The sequence below is a fragment of the Ovis canadensis genome, chromosome 22, assembly GCF_042477335.2.
Source record: "Ovis canadensis isolate MfBH-ARS-UI-01 breed Bighorn chromosome 22, ARS-UI_OviCan_v2, whole genome shotgun sequence".
NCBI classification, from domain to species: domain Eukaryota; kingdom Metazoa; phylum Chordata; class Mammalia; order Artiodactyla; family Bovidae; genus Ovis; species Ovis canadensis.
In genome coordinates, this window is record NC_091266.1 from 57,245,401 (window position 1) to 57,262,669 (window position 17,269).

At 50.6% G+C, this 17,269-nt stretch overlaps 1 protein-coding gene and 1 non-coding gene across 15 annotated transcripts in view; one reads left to right on the forward strand and one right to left on the reverse strand.

Moving 5' to 3' along the window:
- Nucleotides 1-17,269, forward strand: part of TACC2 (transforming acidic coiled-coil containing protein 2) — a 230,714-nt gene that overhangs the window by 121,209 nt on the left and 92,236 nt on the right. For all 14 annotated transcript variants that reach the window (XM_069566725.1, XM_069566735.1, XM_069566728.1 and 11 more), the window contains one exon: nucleotides 9,076-9,210. In XM_069566725.1, coding sequence (XP_069422826.1) covers nucleotides 9,076-9,210 — 135 coding nt within the window. The remainder of the gene's footprint in view (nucleotides 1-9,075; nucleotides 9,211-17,269) is intronic.
- LOC138428006 (U6 spliceosomal RNA) lies at nucleotides 7,644-7,748 on the reverse strand. The gene has a single exon (XR_011252250.1). It is a non-coding gene; the product is annotated as a U6 spliceosomal RNA (small nuclear RNA).

Sequence of the window (17,269 nt, forward strand, 5' to 3'; positions counted from 1 at the left end):
GGGCTGGAGCATTTTCTTTAAGCCCCTGGAGAGAAAGCAGAGCTTTCTCCCTCCTTTCTGCCGCTACTATTTCTTTGGCCCTCGATCTTTCCCTTTTAAGAACTCTTCTTTCTGAATAAGAACCGACAGGACACCCTGGTCCTTGCAGCATTTCTCAAATACAATGGACGGGATTTCAATGCACCCTCCCCCCACCCCGCCCAATTAAAGCTGCTGGAGGACATCAGACTTGCCCCCTCCTCGGGGAATAGCCTCTGAACCCGCTATTGGTGGTTGGGCTTCCCTTTGACTTTCGGCATCCTGGGATGGCACAGAAAGTCCAACCCAGACCCTCTAGAACATTCTACAAATGACCAGATTGCCTGTGGCCACTTGTACTCCCATCTGTTCACTATTTTCTATTTTTTTTAAATAAGCAGCAGAATTGCTTTTCAATGGAAACCATGCAGCTGTACTACCATTTGTTAAACAGAGTAAAATAGGGCACCCTGGTTACATCTGGGAACTCTGGTGTTTTGCCCATAGTCAGGACTCCAAGCAGAGGGGTCTCTTTAGATCTTGAGGACTCCCTGGATACAGCTGGGAAACTATTCATTTGAGTCATGTCCGCGGGGTTCAAAGGTTAGCATGCCTCAAAAGAACCCAGTTCCAGCCCAGATTTCTGCCCCATTCCTTGAGTGTCTGATTCAGGAGGTCTGCAGAGGGCCCCCCGCCTGCGCAAACTTTGCGTTTTTTTACAAGTTCCCAGGTGCTACTGCTTCTGCTGGTCTGGGGTCCGCACTTGGAGAACCACTGGGTAAGGCAGTCGTGTCCAGATGCTTTCTCCTCACCTGTCAGGCTGTTCACAGCTCCTCAGGGTAGGGAAGTCCTGACCCAGCAGCTGGTGTCTGAAGTTTCTGATTAATCTCCGACTTCAGACAGGAGAGCCAGGGACGGGGGAGAGCCCCTGCTCTGTGTGACAGCCTCTCTAGAGTTTCCCGATTCCTAAAGGGAGCTTCAGAATTTTCCAAAGTTGAAAGCACAGGGAATCCATACTGACTTGCAGATTCTGTTGTTCCTCTTGCTCCACATAGTGCGGTTTATTTTGGTTTCCTCTGTTTGTCCTGTGAGATTTTTTTTTTCGTCTTTCTGCTATGGGATGTGCCTGAGTGGGTTTAACTACTTCAGAAAGGTTAGCTGAACCTTTATTTAGGCAAGTACCTTGTTAAAACTGAATGATAAAGTGGGACTGTTGTTTTTTTTTAATTTAGAAAAGGAATCACCTAAGCTTCCCTGGTGGCTCAGAGGTTAAAGAGTCTGCCTGCAATGTGGGAGACCTGGGTTGGATCCCTGGGCGGGGGGGAGATCCTGGCAACCCACTCCAGTATTCTTGCCTGGAGAATCCTATGGACCGAGGAGCCTGGCGGGCTACAGTCCACGGGTCGGGTCGCAGAGAGTCGGCCTCGACTGAGCGACTTCACTGTCACTTTCAAGTCTCTTCTGAATAACGGGATTCCTTCACACCATTTCAGAAGTACATGGTGAAGGTATTTACACGCTCTTGAGACAAATGTACGTAGCCAGTACCCAGCAGGCTGAGTCAATTGGTTGCACCTAGATTTGTTCAGAACCTTAGAGTTTCCAGCGTCGAGCTGGGTGCTGTTAGGTTGAAGCACATGAATTGCCACACTGGCAACTGTCAAAATTTTGGCAATTTCATATGGTTCAGAGTAGCACAGGATCTTGTTCTTGGTCTGGTTTTTCATGGTTCTGGAGCTGCTTTATGTAGTAGATAGGTTTTGACTTTCTGAATAAGAAATTAAATCTTGGATATCTGATATCAGCTTCCGGTTGGTCCTCTGAATCCACATCTCTGCATTCTCTGCAACCACGCAAGGGGTCTTGCACCTGGAGAGAGGATGCAAAGAACTGGGAAAGACAATGGTGGGAATTAATGGGCTGGATGGTCCAACCCAGATCAAAGCCTCTTGTGGTCTTGGGATGGTATTTACAACTTTTCCTTTAGTTAATATTTTCCTTCCTGATTAAGTTTTGCTTCAGCCAAGTTTAATAGTACTTTCTCCCCTTTGAGCACAGACTCGCTCTGTGAAGAGGGTATGAATGTGCTGGGTCAGAATTAACAAGCCAGCTCGGGGTTAACATGTGTGAAGCCAGCCTACAGTTGGCTGGACATCTGAAGGTCAGTGGTGTTTAGGGGCTGTGTACATGCTCACGTGGGCTGCTGCTGGCAACTGGAGATCTCTTGATGTGCCTGCTTTGGAGTTTCCAGCCAATTTGCAAGCCTCTCTGGGCACCTTCTGATTTTGGCTCGGCTGCTTCTCGGTGGCTGTGTCTCGAAAGAGGATGATCCTGGATCTCCCATCTCGACGACTCCTTGTATCAAACCCCAGGCCTCTGCTGGACTGATTGTCTGGTGCTCCTATGGACTGAGCGTAGCTCTCTAAGCCAGCAATTTCTAATTGCTTTTTTTTTTCCTTTGGCTTGCATTGCACTTTCAGTCTGAGCCGAGTCTTGGCCTTAGCTCTTGTCCTATTACGTGATCGTGTGCACTTGGGGATTCGAGAAGAATAAAATCAAGGGGCCTGTGAGGAAGGGGCTATTGGGCTAATACCTTCCAGATGGCGATGTGAAATGGGAGATAAGATGCTGCCGCCCATCTGGCCCGGCAGGACGTGATACACTCTGCTCGTATCTTTGGGGCTGTTATCACCCTCCCGTGATAGCCAGGGTCAGTCTGGTGTTTGTCCTTGGACAGGGGCTTAACTTGGCAACTCGAGCCACTCTCCGAAATGAAATCTGCTATCAGGTCAGTGGGGGGTCTGCCAAGAAGGACTCAAAAGCCCTGAGCAGGGACTCAAAAGACCACAGTTAGTGACAGCAAATCACTATAGCTGGGCCTGGAGGACTGTCGGGCTGAGTGCAAGCCCCGAAGCAACATCCTCTGTGTTCTCTGGTTCTCTGCGGGCAGAGACTGCGTCCCTCACGGTTAACGGGACCAGCTGTTGGTAGTGGCGACCTTGGTGAGGTCCTGCATCAGGGGAGGCCAGCTCTGACCCGATGGTAGTGGTTCCCTAGGGATCTGTGTTGAGAAGGAATCAGAGGGCTAGTCCAGCTGGGCCTCTCAGGAAAGATGCCTTGATCAATAGGCCATTTCTATCTGCTAACAGTATGGTGAGTTTATTTGCCTTTTTGGGGGTCAACTCTTCTCTTTAAAAAAAAAGAGGCGGGGGCTTAAATTAAATCAGCATTTCCTGCATCTTCCCAAAATACAAAAACTTGACAAGAATTTGAATTCAGTTTCTTTGTTATTCCATAGGAAATATTGATTAACTCCTTAAATGGGAAAAGGGATTAGTGGACTTTTACAACTGGAAGGGCCTTCACAGTCCTATTCCTGGCCTGTTTTATAAGGACAGAGGTCAAGGGCAAGTGAATGTAAGCGTCTTGCAGAAGCAACCTGAGAATGCGCTGTGGACCCTGTCTCAGGGCGCTGCCCTCCTCAGTGGGCTTGGCAGCTGTCCCGGAGTTCCCACTGAGGCTGGGAGTGGTACTGGACATCCGAAAGGACCTGACTTCCTGGGGATGAGGTCCCTAAGACGAGTCATTGCTGCTCAAGGGAGGCTTGAGTGGACAGGAGCTGGCAAGGGAATGCCAACCTGGTTAACAGAGCTTCTCATCTGCTCCAGCAGCATGGCCCTTGGCAGCTCAAGAGGCTGTTCGGGGCAGGGGGCCCTATGGAAGCTTTCCCTCGGAGGCCAGAACCAGGGCTGGCCTCAAGGGCATGTGACTTGGGCAGTTGCCCGGGGCCCCGTGCTTGGTTCAACACTCTGCCATCACCTTCCTGAAAGTCTTACCCTTTTGCAATGAGGGGCCCTGCGTTTTCACTTTGCTTTCATTTGCATTCCTGCGGCTTATGTTGCTGGTCCCACCTCAAGCTGGTTGCACTCTGGGATTCCAAGAAGAGAAGACAGTTGTCCCGCTATCGGTGGCCCGCGTGTTTGGGAGGCCAGGGGCAGGAGGGAAAGAGCTGCTCGGTGTTTCTTCCTTGCTCCCGGCCTGGCTCTGTGCTGGGGGCTGGAGACCACTGTGGCCAAGACTCTAGTCGGAGAAGAGGATGTTAGTAGAAAACAGCAGGCGACGCAGAAGCCAGGCTCAGCCCAGCCCAGCAATCCAGGGTGGGCATCATTACCCCTGCTGGGGGTTGGGGGCACTTCCTCACTTATGGGGTCAGCTAGGAGGGGTGCTAGGAGGGCTTCCCAGGTGGCTTGAGTGGTAAAGAACCTGCCTACCAGTACACGAGACACAGGAGATGCGAGTTCAATCCCTGCGTTGGGAAGCTACCCTGGAGAAGGGCATGGCAATTCACTCCAGTATTCTTGTCTGGAAAATCCTATGGACCGAGGAGCCTGGCAGACTCTAGTCCATAGGGTCGCAAAGAGCCAGACACTACTAAAGCCACTTAGCACAGGAGGGGATCTGAGAGAGGTAGGCAGGGATTCAGGGGCAAAGACACAGAGGCAAGAAGCTACCAGGAACCCCCAGACTGGCTTGGTGGGGTCAGGACAGCGACAAGGTAAACCTGGGAGGGAACAGAGGCAGGCTGATGGAGCCCCAGCTTTTGAAGCCCAGGAGTTTCACCTGCATTCTGTTAGATGTAAAATGTGGAAAGTGGCCGAGGGCTTCTGGCAAGGAAACGACCTCATCAGGATTCAAGGTGGGGCATTCTGGTGTCTGGGGGAGATAGATGCAGGGGACAAAAAGCAGGATGTGCCGGAGCCCCGCTCAGAGAGGCTGCCAGCTTGGATCAGTGGGATAAAGAGGGCAGATTCTGGAAGGATAAAGGAGGTGACTCAGCACAAAGGGTGATGATGGGGGGAGAGTCCAGGACAATTTCAGCTTCTGGTCCAGGGCCTGGATGGCTGATGGGTCCACTTGCCAAGCTGGGGGGAAATTGGGGAGGGGAGGAGGGTTAGGAGGGAAGAGGAGGAGTTCTGTGGGGTTGGGAGGCATCAGTTGGTGCCCACGTGCCAGAACGTCAGTCGTGAGTCACTGAGTCCTTCCCTGTTGGGACCTGACCTCCCCGCCTCTGGGGTTGGGCCAAGGGCAGGCTGCAGACCAGGAGGGAGGGGTGCCGTCATTCTTAAGAGAGCTGTTGAGTCATTTGTTCGGTGCCTTTAGCTGATGGGAATAGGCGAATGCAGGACGGGTGTGGTCATGGTGATCAGGTGCCAACGGAGTGAAGGGTGGAGGGGGCAGGCACCCTGGTGTCCTGGCCAGAGAGCTGAGGAGACCCCAGGGCGTTCTCAGGGGTAGGGACAGTCAGCCTTGGGGCATCCTCATCACCTTCTTCTGAGCCCGCAGAGCCTGGCCTCTGCCCGTGTTTTCAAAGGCGGAGACCTTTCCTTGCACTTTGATGGGAGTCGTAAAGTGCAGAACCACAAACCGCGTCACCTGTCCTCAGTTTGCGTTAAATAAGACACTTCATGGCAAATAGAAGGAGAAAAAGTGGAAGAAGCAGTGATAGGCTTTATATTGTTGGTCTCCAAAATCACTGTGGACGATGACTGCAGCCATGAAATTAAGACGCTTGCTCCTTGGAAGGAAAGCTATGACCAACCTAGACAGCATATTAAAAAGCAGAGACATCACTTTGCTGACAGAGGTCTGTCTAGTCAAAGCTCTGGTTTTTCCAGTAGTCATGTATGGATGTGAGAGTTGGACCATAAAGAAGACTTGAGTGCTGGAAAGCTGATGCTCTCAAATTGTAGTGCTGGAGAAGACTCTTGTCCCCTGGACTGCAAGGAGATCAAAGCAGTCAATCCTAAAGGAAATCAACCCTGAATATTCATTGGAAGGACTGTTGCTGAAGCTGAAGCTCCAATACTTTGGCCACCTGATGCAAAGAGCCAACTCATTGGAAAAGACCCTGATGCTGGCAAAGATCAAAGGCAAAAGAAGAGGGTGGCAAAGGATGAGATAGTTGGATAGCATCACCAACTCAAGGGACATGAATCTGAGCAAATTCTCAGGAGATGGTGAAGGACAGGGAAGCCTGGTGTGTTGCAGTCCATGGCGGTCACAAAGAGTCGGACACGACTTAAGCAGCTGAACAACAGCAAAATAAGATCTTCAGAGGGTGTGCAGAGAAGGGGGCCCGGCCAGTGTAATTTCTTTAGAAAAATAAATTTTAGACTAGGAGTTTGGGTTTGTGAGTAGCCTGTTCACTGCTCATGAATAAGAATAAATGTCAGTTTCCAGATGGTGAAATGGCTTTCTTAAGGAGTTTAACAGCCGCCAGTAATTTGCATTATTCATTTGAGTCATTCCTTTATGAAATACCTTCCCAGGTGGCCCTAGTGGTAAAGAATATGTCTGCCAACGCAGGAAACGCTGAAGACACAGGCTTGATCCCTGGGTTGAAAAGATCCCCTGAAAAAGGAAATGGCAATCCACTCCAGTGTTCTTTCCTGGGAAATCCCATGGACAGAGGAGCCTGGTGGGCCACAGGCCACGGGGTCACAAAGTGTCGGACGTGACTGAGCACGAACATGTACAAAATATTTCAGCCACTGCCCACGTTGTTACAAACAGCAGTGTGAACGGCGGAGGCATCGTGCTGTCTGCAACCCCGCTCTGAACGTTTGCTGGTCCTGTCCACGAACTCACTGTAGTTTTTGTTCACGTGTGGATTGCCTTGCTCTGGGCTTATCCAAGGCCTTTACTCTCAGGTCTGCTTTGCCCCTTGTTTCCATGAGGCCCAGGGGCGAAGGTCTTGGGGGTTCTAGCTCTGCTCCTGCTCCCCAAACCTTGTGTGGTCATAGCCCTTTGGGAGCCCTTCCCTGCTCTTCCTCTGCCTGTCTGAGTGCGTACTGGGGGTGGCCCGGCTAGACGATGGGCTGCTGGGATGACTCTTGACAGGTACAGCTCCTGTCCTCAAGATATTCAGTCTCCTAGTGGTCTTCAAGTCTCTGGTGATGCGTGTCACTGAGGAGGAGTTAGGGACTTCCGGGTGTGTGCTGGGGAGTCCATTAGAAAGTGGACAGGGAAGAGGTTAAGGATTCAGAGTCTGGGTTCACATCCTGGCTCCACTTCCCACTCTGTGACCTTGGGCAAGTGACCTCACCTCTCTGAGCCTTAGTTTTTTTTTTTTTTTTTTACTTATTTATTTTTAATTGAAGGGTAATTGCTTTACAGTGTTGTGTTGGTTTCTGCCATACATCAGCATGAATCAGCCATGGGTATACATATGTCCCCTCCCTCTTGAACCTCCCTGTCCCACCTCCCACTCCATCCCACCCCTCTTAAGTGGTCACAGACCCCTGGTTTGGGCTCCCTGTGTATGTGCGTGCGTGCTTAGTCACTTCAGTGGTGTCCGACTCTGTGCGACCCTATGCCCTGTAGCCCCCCAGGCTGCTCTGTCCATGGGGATTCTCCAGGCAAGAATACTGGAGTGGGTTGCCACGCCCTCCTCCAGGAGATCTTCCCAAACCAGGGATCGAACCCACGTCTCTTATGTCTTCTGCTTTGGCAGGCGGGTTCTTTACCACTAGCGTCACCTGGGAAGCCTTCAAGTTCTCTGAGTCATACAGCAAATTCCCACTGGCTATGTATTTGTATATGCGTCCAGGCTAGCCTCTTCATTCAGAAATATCAAACGCTTCACAAGTTTGCATGTCATCCTTGCACAGGGGCCATGCTGATCCTCTGTATCGTTCCAATTTTAGTGTACATGCTGCCAAAGCAAGCACTGGCCTTAGTTTTGATCTCTGTCGAGCGAGGATGATGGCATATGACTCAGAGGTTGTTTCAGGGGTTCCTGAGGCTACATACGTGAAGCTCCTAACACAGGACCAGGTACACAGGGTCAGACACCTAGAACAGAACCACTCATGCCTGGGCACCCAGGATCAGGCATGTAGGACCGGGCCTCAGCCAGGTTGAGCTGCTGCTGTTTTTATAGCTGTTGATGAGTGAAGACAAAGCCAGGACTCAGAATTGCTCGCCTGGGCAGGGGACGGGGCTGCACACCCGTCCTTCAGGCCAGGAAGCCACCTCGTAGGTGGACTTGGAGGAGGTGGAGATTAGCAGAACCTTGACACGGAAGGCCAAGCCTCCTACCTTCCTGCAGTGGGGGAGCTTCCTGCAGGAACTCACGCCCACAGGGAAGAAATGAGTCCCCGCCACGAGGCTGTGAAACTTGTAACCCCAGCTTCGACCTCTGCCTGGGCTTCAGGCTCTGTGCTGAGTCCCTTCTAATTCCAGCCCCACCCCAGACAGCCGTTTGGATAGCTGGAGAGGCTGGGAGGGCTGGCCCTCCCTGGAAGTCTGTGGGCGGCATTGCTCATCTTGCTTTTGCCAGAGGGGAAAATGAAAACCTCTTTTGAGCTCCAGGCCTGGTGCCTGTTGGCTCCAAGGGCATGTTTGCAGGTGGCCATCCTTCCTGCCTTCCCACCTGCTGGAGACCACCCTGCACTCCCAGCATTTCCCTGTGTGTCCAGCAGGGGGCACTCACCCATTGAACCAGGGACAGGGCTCTTGCTCTGAAACGCCTTCAACCAGGGAAAAGGCATCCCGAAAGGTCCCTGGTGCAGTTTCCTTGATTTACCCATTAGCCGCTCTACCTTGACTTTTCTCAGCCTCAGATTTGGTGGGGGCAAATCCTGGGGAGTTTGCAAAATTGTATTTTAATTTTCAACTCGCAGAGATTCACTGCCTCTAAAGCGATTAGAAAGGACCATATGAAACAAACACACAAAACTCCAGACAACTCAGCAGAGAGTGTTCTGACACCCCAGCTACTCCCTCAAAGAAACCCCGGGTTCTGCTGCAGACTCCGTGTGGAGGGGGATTCACGGCCTGGCCTGGGGGCTGCTGCACAGGAGAATGCAACCCCCTCCACTGTGTCTAAGCAGAGGCCTGGGGAAGTCTGTGGGGTGCCCTGGCCAGCCGTGTGCTGGGTCTTTAAATACCCCAAGCCATGTGTGTGGGTGGGTTGGGAGGGATGAGAGGGGGCTGATGAATGTGCCGTTAATGAGCCGAGTTCCACTGGGAATAATTCTCCCTTTGTGTCCCCAGCACCATCCCAGCTGCCGCCCGTGTGGATCTCACTGCCCCAGCCTCAGAATACGCATCTTTGCCTTCCGCCCCAGCTGGTGATGGAGTCGAAGCTTCCGTTCCCTCCTGCCAACGTCTGGCCAAGGACTTAAGCAGGTATTGTACAGAACCCTCCCTCCTAGCTGCTGCCCCCAGAGAGGAGGGGCCTGGCCATCTCTGCCCCATAAACCCTGAGGGAGCTGCATTTAGGAGGGTGCCAAGAAGGCGTTGAGAGTTTGGACCTGTGACGCCAAGTATGATCGTTTGGCCTATGGTTGATCTGAAGTTTACCCTTGCGAGCAAGCTCTCCATGTAACAGTGGGGACACCCTGTGTGAGCGTTCATGTGTTAGTATTAGTCGGCATATTCCAGAGAAGCAGTACCAATAGGATATATATTCACATATACAGGCATAACTTATTTTATTGTGCTTTGCAGATACTGAGTTTTGTACGGAGTGAAGGCTTGTGGCAACCCTGAGTTGGGAAGTCTGTTGGTGACATTTTTCCAACGGCGTTTTTTTCACTTCATGTTTCCGTGCCACATCAAACTTTCTCACTACTATATATGTTAGGATCATCTGTGACTAGTGATCTTTTGCATATCTACCTATTTTATTTATTTATTTCCCTGTGATCTTTTGCATATCTACCTATTTAATTTATTTATTTCCCTGCACTGGCTCTGAGTTGTAGCATGTGGGATCTTTAGTTGTGATATGCAGAGTTTTAGTTGCAGCATGTGGGGTCTAGTTCCCCGACCAGGAATGGAACCCAGGCCCTTAGCCAGTGGACCACCAGCGAAGTTCCTGTGATCAGTGAATTTTGATGTTACTATTGCAAAAAGATTTTGACTCATGGAAGGCTCAGTAATTAGCATTTTTCACTGATTAGCATGTTTTAACAGTATTTTTTTTAAATTAAGGTATGTACATTGTTTTTTTTACACATAGTACAGCCCACTTACTAGTCTACAGTATAGTATAAAAATTTTTTTTTGCATTGGGAAACCAAAAAATTCTTGTTGCTCACTTTATTGTGGTACTTTCTCTATTATGGTGGTCTGAAACTAAGCCTGTACTACCTCTGAGGTCTGCCTCTTTAGCCTGGAGTAGGAAATGGCAACCCACTCCAGTATTTTTGCCTGGAGAATCCCATGGACAGAGGAGCCTGGCAGGCTACAGTGCATGGGGTCACAAAAAGTCAAACATGACTGAGCGGCTTAGCATGCACTACCTCTTTAGAGAGAAATTTATTTTAAGGAATTGGTTCATACAAATGTGGAGACTGGCAAATCCAAAATTTGCAAGGCAGACCAGCAGGCTGGAGACCTGGGGAAGAACTGATCTTATAACTGGAGTTTAAAGTTAAATGTCCTGGCAGACTTTCCTCTTCTTTGGTGGATCTCATTCTTTCTGTCTTAAAGCCTTCAACTGATTGGGTGAGGTCCACCCCCATTATAAAGGGTAATCTTCTTATTCAAAGTCTACTGGGTTAAATGCTGCTTTCATTGGAAAAGTCCCTAATGCTCGGAAAGACTGAGGGCAGAAGAAGAAGAGGGTGTCAGAGGATGAGATGGCTGGATGGCATCACTGATGCAGTGGACATGAACTTGGGCAAACTTCGGGAGATGGTGAGGGACAGGGAGGCCTGGTGTGCTGCAGTCCATGGGGTCACACAGAGTCAAACAGGACTGGGTGACTGAACAATAATGACTCATCTAAAAAGATATCTTCACAGTGACATCTACAGTGGTGTTTGACTAAATGAGTACGATGGCTAAGTCAACGCTTAAAATTAACTCTCACAGCAAGTAGTCAGAAATCCTGGTTCATGCAAAACAATTGATGCTGATTAGAGACTTTTCTGCTTAGCTACCAAGTCCTCTGAAGAACGTTCTTGGACAGCCTTTTCTTGTGTAGAGCTAAACACACCTTGATGTGTTGTGAATGGGCAGCCTGTGACCTCAGCAAGTCTACTACTGGGGAGGCGGTGGGTGGGGATGGAGCTAGTCCGAGGCCCTCTTATCTGGATGGTGCATCTTGGAGGAGAAGCTCTTTCCCTCCCATCATCTCCTGAGATCGACCTGCTGCTCTGCTGGTCTGGAGACCCAGAAGGATGGGTGGGATAATTTATCTGCAATCCCTCAACTCCTTGGTGGCAGAGCAGGAACCTCATCCTACCCCTCCTGGTTCTAGGACACTGCCTTCTCTACTGGTGCTGGCCTCAGGCTGAGTGAGAAAGGTCTGGGAAGCCTGGCTTCTGGTGGTGAGATTGCGTGAGCCTTCATTCATGGGTGTTTGGGGAGACCCTCTTGGTTTGCCTTAGGACATAGTAGGTGCTTGATAAAAATGTGTTTAAGAAAGAAGTAAGGTTCTTAAATAGTCTGTCCTTTAGTTTCTTAAAAAGGAAGCATACATCTACCGTCCGATCTAGGAAAGCCACTTTCAGATATTTATCCGTGAAAAATGAAAATATGTATCTACCTAAAAACTTGTATGTTTACAGCAGCTTTATTCATAATCACCCCCAAACCAAAACAGCCCAACTGTCTACCAGCTGGCAAATGAATAAACAAATTCTGGTCTATTTAGCCTATAGACTACTGCTCGGCATGAAAAGAAACAAACCACTGATTCATGCAACAAAATAGATGAATCTTAAGTATATTATGCTAAGTGGGAAAGGTCAGGCTCAGAAGACTACACGTTGTGTGAGTCCATTTATTTGATATTCTGGAAAAGGCAAGGCTGTAAGGAATGGACACCATGTCGGTGGTTGCGAGAGCTGGGAATTGACTACAGAAGGCCATGGGAGATCTTTAGTGGGCGATAGAAATGTTCCGTGTCTTGATGGATGTGGAGGTTACATGTCAAAGTTCTTGGAACTCTACATCTGAAAAGGATGAATTTTGCTGTCAATAAGTTATATCTCAAGTTAAAAAAAGTTATGACAGCCCATAACTGCCACTTAGGGTAGCCTCTACCTTTAGGTTACATCTTTTAAAAAAGTAAAATTTGAAACATAAAATAAGGAAAAAGAACCAAGCTTATCCAAGGGCTGGAGTAAGTTTTTGATGAAATCACACACACAAACTGCACCCAAAACAACTATGTCATCTAGACTGTACCAAAAGTACAGTCATCCAGACAGCACCATAAGTACAGTCATCCAGATTGCGCCGTAAATAGAGTCTGGTACCGTAGCCCATCTGCTCAGCCCTCCCTGACATCACCTGGGTTCCACATTTTAAACCTCGCACACGAGGTGCGTCTGGTTCACCTCATCCCTGGGATTTATTCCTTGGAGTCAGTCTTCTTGGGTTGCTTCTGAATCTCATTCATTCATGCATATGAGGGTTCAGTAGTATGAACTTGGGGTTTTCTGGGCTGTAGACAGGCACTGCCCCTGTGGCTCTTACAGCTCGCTGGGGAAGACAGCTGAGCAGGCAGTGTTGAATGGGTCAGAAGAGGGGTGCAGTGACGGGCGGTAGAGGAACCGCTTTCCATCTGGGTGACAGGGGAAGGTTTCCCCGGGGGAGGTGACTTCCAAGCTGAGAGCTGAAGGCTGAACGGACTTAACTATGTATGGGCAGGGCAAGGCGCCGCGTCTGCAGAAACCTCAAAGATAGAGATGGGAGCAAAGCTGAAGGGTCTTGTGGAGGAGGCGGGGCTGGGGGTGGCCCAGGGCACAGAGGCAGGTGGTCGGCACACCGTGGCTCATGGGAAGGATTGGGGGGCTTTATCATTTTTCTTGGTGGAATTTTTTTTAATGTATTTCTTTTAAAAACTTTAATTTATTTAATATTTCTTTATTTTTGAGTGTGCTGGATCTTTTTTGCTGTGTGTGGGTTTTCTCCAGTTGCAGGGAATGGGGGCTTCTCTCTAGTTGTGGCACACGGGCTTAGCTGCCCCATGGCACGTGGGGTCTTCCTGGACCACAGGCGGATTGAACCCGTGTTCCCTGCATCGGCGGGCAGATCTTTAACCACTGGGCCACCGGGGAAGTCCTAATAGATTTCTTTTAAGAATAGTTTTAGATTTACCAGAAAACTGAGACGACAGTGTAGAGAGTTCCCACTTACGCACGCGTAACTATCACTCACTCACTCACCGTTTCCCCTGACACTAACACCTTAACAATGGCATGGTACATTTGATACAATTCGTGAACCAATACTGACACATGATTATTAAATCAAGTCCATAGTTTATTCCGATCTCCATATTTTTTCTCCTAATATCCTTTTTCTGTCTCAGGACCCCATCCAAGACATGGCATGGCATTTAGTCTTCACGTCTCCTTAGGTTCCTCTTGGCTGTGGCAGTCTCTCAGACGTTCATGTTCGTAGTGACCTTGACCATGTTTGTTTTGAGGAGGACAGGTCAGGTATTTTGTAGGATGTCCCATGGTTGAGATTTGTCTGGCATTTTTCTTCTGATCAGACTTATGGGGTGTGGGGAGGAAGATCACAGAGGTTAAATGCCGTTTTCATCACATCATGTCAAGGGTGCTTACTCTCAGTGTGGTTTATTTCTGTTCACGTTGACCTTGATCGCTCGGCTGGGGTTGTGTTTACCAGATTTCTCCACTGTCAAGTTTCTCTTTTTTACCCCTTAACATATTGCCCTCTTTGGAAGGAAGTCACTGTGGGCATACCTCAAGACTGGAGCGTTGTGCCCCTTCTTTTACGGGGATTATCTATCCACAAATTTTTGGAAATTTATATGGAAGATTTGTCTCTTCTCCCTCATTTATTAATGTATTTAGTCATTTATCTATATCACTCTCGACTCAAGGGTGTCTATTTTATGAGTTATACAGTACAATACTACTTTTTTGGTTGCTCAGATTGTTGTTCCAACTTTGACCACTGAACCTTTGGCGCTTAGGGCTTTATTTTAAGGAGGTCCAGAAGCCCCAAGGCAGGCAGAGATTTGAGCAGATTTGCATTTTTGAAGGATCTCTCCAGCTGCTTGGCAGGGCAGGAGTGGTTTCAGGGTGGATCAGGGCCCCCAGGGTTTAGGGCTCTGTGTCCTGGCCCAGTGGATTGGATGGGACTGGGGCAGCTGCGGTCTCATCGCCCTAAGTACATCTCAGCTGTGCCTTCAGCGTTGCCAGCTCCACCCTCCACCCTTTCCCTGGCTGCTTTTTACAATGGGTCTGTGGCCTGGATCCAGGGATCCATATAAATCCTGTCCTTTTGCCTTTGCCGGGTCCTTGGAAGTTTTCAAAGCAAGTTTCAAAAATGCACAGATGAAAATTTCATTTCACTGAGATGGAGGTTGTTATTCAGGTCTAGGCTAGAGTCCGAGGTCCCTGCTGGTCTCATGATTCAGAGATATATCCTTCATCAGTACGATTTCCAGGTTTACCTGGTGGCTCAGTCGGTAGAGAATCTGCCTTCCATGCAGGACATCTGGGTTTGATTCTCTGGGTTGGGAAGATCCCCTGGAGGAGGAAATGGCAACCTACTCCAGTATTCTTGCCTGGAAAATTCCATGGACAGAGGATCCTGGTGGGCTACAGCCCATGGAATCACAGAGAGTTGGACACGACTGAGCAACTAAACCACCCCCAGTGCCCGTTTCCAGCCAGGCCTCTCTCGCTGGAGCTGGCACATGCTCTGTGTGTTTTTGTGTTTTCTCCATGCTCAGGCGACTGCGGTGGCTTTGTCTTCCCCTTTTTGGGCTTGGAGGGGACCAGGAGGGCATCGAGACCCGGCATCTTAACAAAGAAAGCCCAAGGCACATCTCATTACAGAATCGACAGATGTTCTGTTCTTGCAAGCACGCCGGGTGACTTCCTGCAGCCTCCTCCTGCTTCTGATGGCTGTTGTGGAAATGATGACATCAACCCACATTTCCAGTGCAAATGGCTTTCCTCCGGGGTTTTCCCACTCCACCCCTCCCCTGTGCCCATTGCTAATCATTAGGCCGCAAGCCTAGGGGAGAACAGATGTGACTTTGACAGAGTCCAAGGGAGGGGAGGAGGAAAGAGAGCTTCAGTTTCTCTGCTTCCCAACCCTGCCCGAAGCAAAGAGCTCATCCTGGGACACTGTCCACCAAGGTGGCAGAGCTCCGACAGGTCCTCCTTGCTCCTCTAGCACGACCCGTCTGTGGCCTTTGTGCTCAGCAGACACTCTGACCTACTAAAACTGTTTGGAAGGCGTTATGCAGCAATTAATTGAGCTTTGAGAGGCTGAAGCCAGGCACAGCGTCTGAAGATAAAGCATTTCTAGGAATGCAGGTCCAAAGCCCTCACTCTTACCAAGGCAGCCACCACTGACCCCAGGTCTTGGGACCTCGGGGGGCTTGTCGCAAAAAGCCTGCTGTGTTGGCGCATGGGCCAGGCAGACGTGAGCCTGAGTACACATCAGAGCTGACCTCCCACTCTGCCTGCCGGGGACGGTTGTCCTTAAGGAAACGGTAACTTGGAAACCTGGCCAACGGCTGCCTGCACGGCCTGGAAGGAATGAGACGGGGGGGGGCGGGCAACTGAGCTTCTTGCAAGGAGGAAGCTCGTTCCATATTGATGCAGGAAGGCCAGGGAACAACATCCCTGAAAACCACCACCCTGAATGCAGCCGGCGGTTTGGGGAGAGGCAGGTGGTCTGGGCTCACCAGGGTGTCTGGAGAGATGTCCCCAGCCCCTGCTTGCCATCGGCAGCCCCTGAGAGCTCTTGGCTTTGTCAATCCTTCTCCTGGATTTGAGAGCTTTGCCCAGAAGGAGAGGGAGCAGAAAGCTCGGCTTCCTGGCCCCACCTAGGGTGGTCCTCTCCTCCTGCCAGTTCTGGGGAGTGGGCCCCTTGAAAAATACTGCACATCCTTGCACACAGAGCCAGTTCATTTGTCCACTCACAGCTCAGTGGTTCATTTTGTAGGTGGTGGTTTAGTTGCTAAGTCATGTGCAACGCTTGTGATTCCACGGACTGTAGTCCGCCAGGCTCCTCTGTCCATGGGATTTCCCAGCCAAGAATACTGGAGTGGGTTGCCATGTCCTCTTCCAGGGGATCTTCCCGACCCAGAGAGCAAACCCCCGTCTCCTGCATTTGCAGGTGGATTCTTTACCGCAGAGCCATCAGGGAAGCTGATCAGGACCACTCTTGGGTTTGCTGATGATGAGCCACTGCACCAAGCAGACTGGGGTCTGATCCAGCCTCATGGTCCATTTCAGCCACTCTCCTGCCTATCAGACACGCTTCTTGCAGGGCAGCCTGGGCGTGGCTATGTTGCCAAGCATCCCCATCCTGGCAGGACCAGCAGAGGCCGTCTGATCCCGGCCTCCCCGGCTTCCAGTCATTCTCAAGAACAGGCCCTGGTGTTTGTGAGCTGCTCAGCTTCCCATTGTTTGTGGCGGGCGTGTCCGGGAGCTACACCTGACTGACTTCAGCCCCGGGAGCCCAGGGAGGGAGGGAAGCTGGTACCCTCTCTCCAAACGCAGTGCAGCAGAAGGTGGACTCCCCAGTCTGGGCGGAGCCTGCATGGAGTGGGTCGCCCCATGCTCCAGCCCTCAAATTCTTCTTCCCACTTCTTGGGGGTGACAGAGAGCGGGCCACCGAGCAGTGCTCCCCTGACCCTGCTTATTGGGGCACAGCTGGGACATCCCTGCTCTGGGCTGAAGTCCCAGGACCCTCTCCAAAGCCTGGAAGGGAGTCCGACCTGATTTGGGGCTCAGTGAGGAGCAGGGGGTGGCCTTGGAAGTTTGCGGAACCAGTGAGGGCCTGCCTGGCCCAGCTCCGGTTTGGTGGGAGGTATCAGGGCAGCGAGAAGCCTGCAAGCTCACTCCCCATTCCCAGTGGTGCCCCGGACCCTATGTTAGGTTGGCTGCCACTTTATAATTGTAGATTTTGCATTTCAAGGGGCTGCTTTTCTTCCAAACCAAGGATATGCCTTTGAACCCTCAGACCCAGCAGGAGGCATAAGCGGGGTTGCTAGGAGCAGGTGGAGAAGTAGACCCCCGAATTGAAGGAGGGGCCTGGAAGGAGACAGGACCCAGGGAGGCAGGGTGGGGAAAGGGCTCCTTGTCAGGACATGCTCAGCCCAGGGCCCCCATCTCCAGTTGCTGGGCCTTTGTTGGTGAGTCTGTTTCTGTTACACTTTGACTCGGGATGAAGTCGCAGGCGCGATGCTCTCAGCGGCAGGACGTGCTGAGTGCGCTGAGTCTCAGTGGTCCTG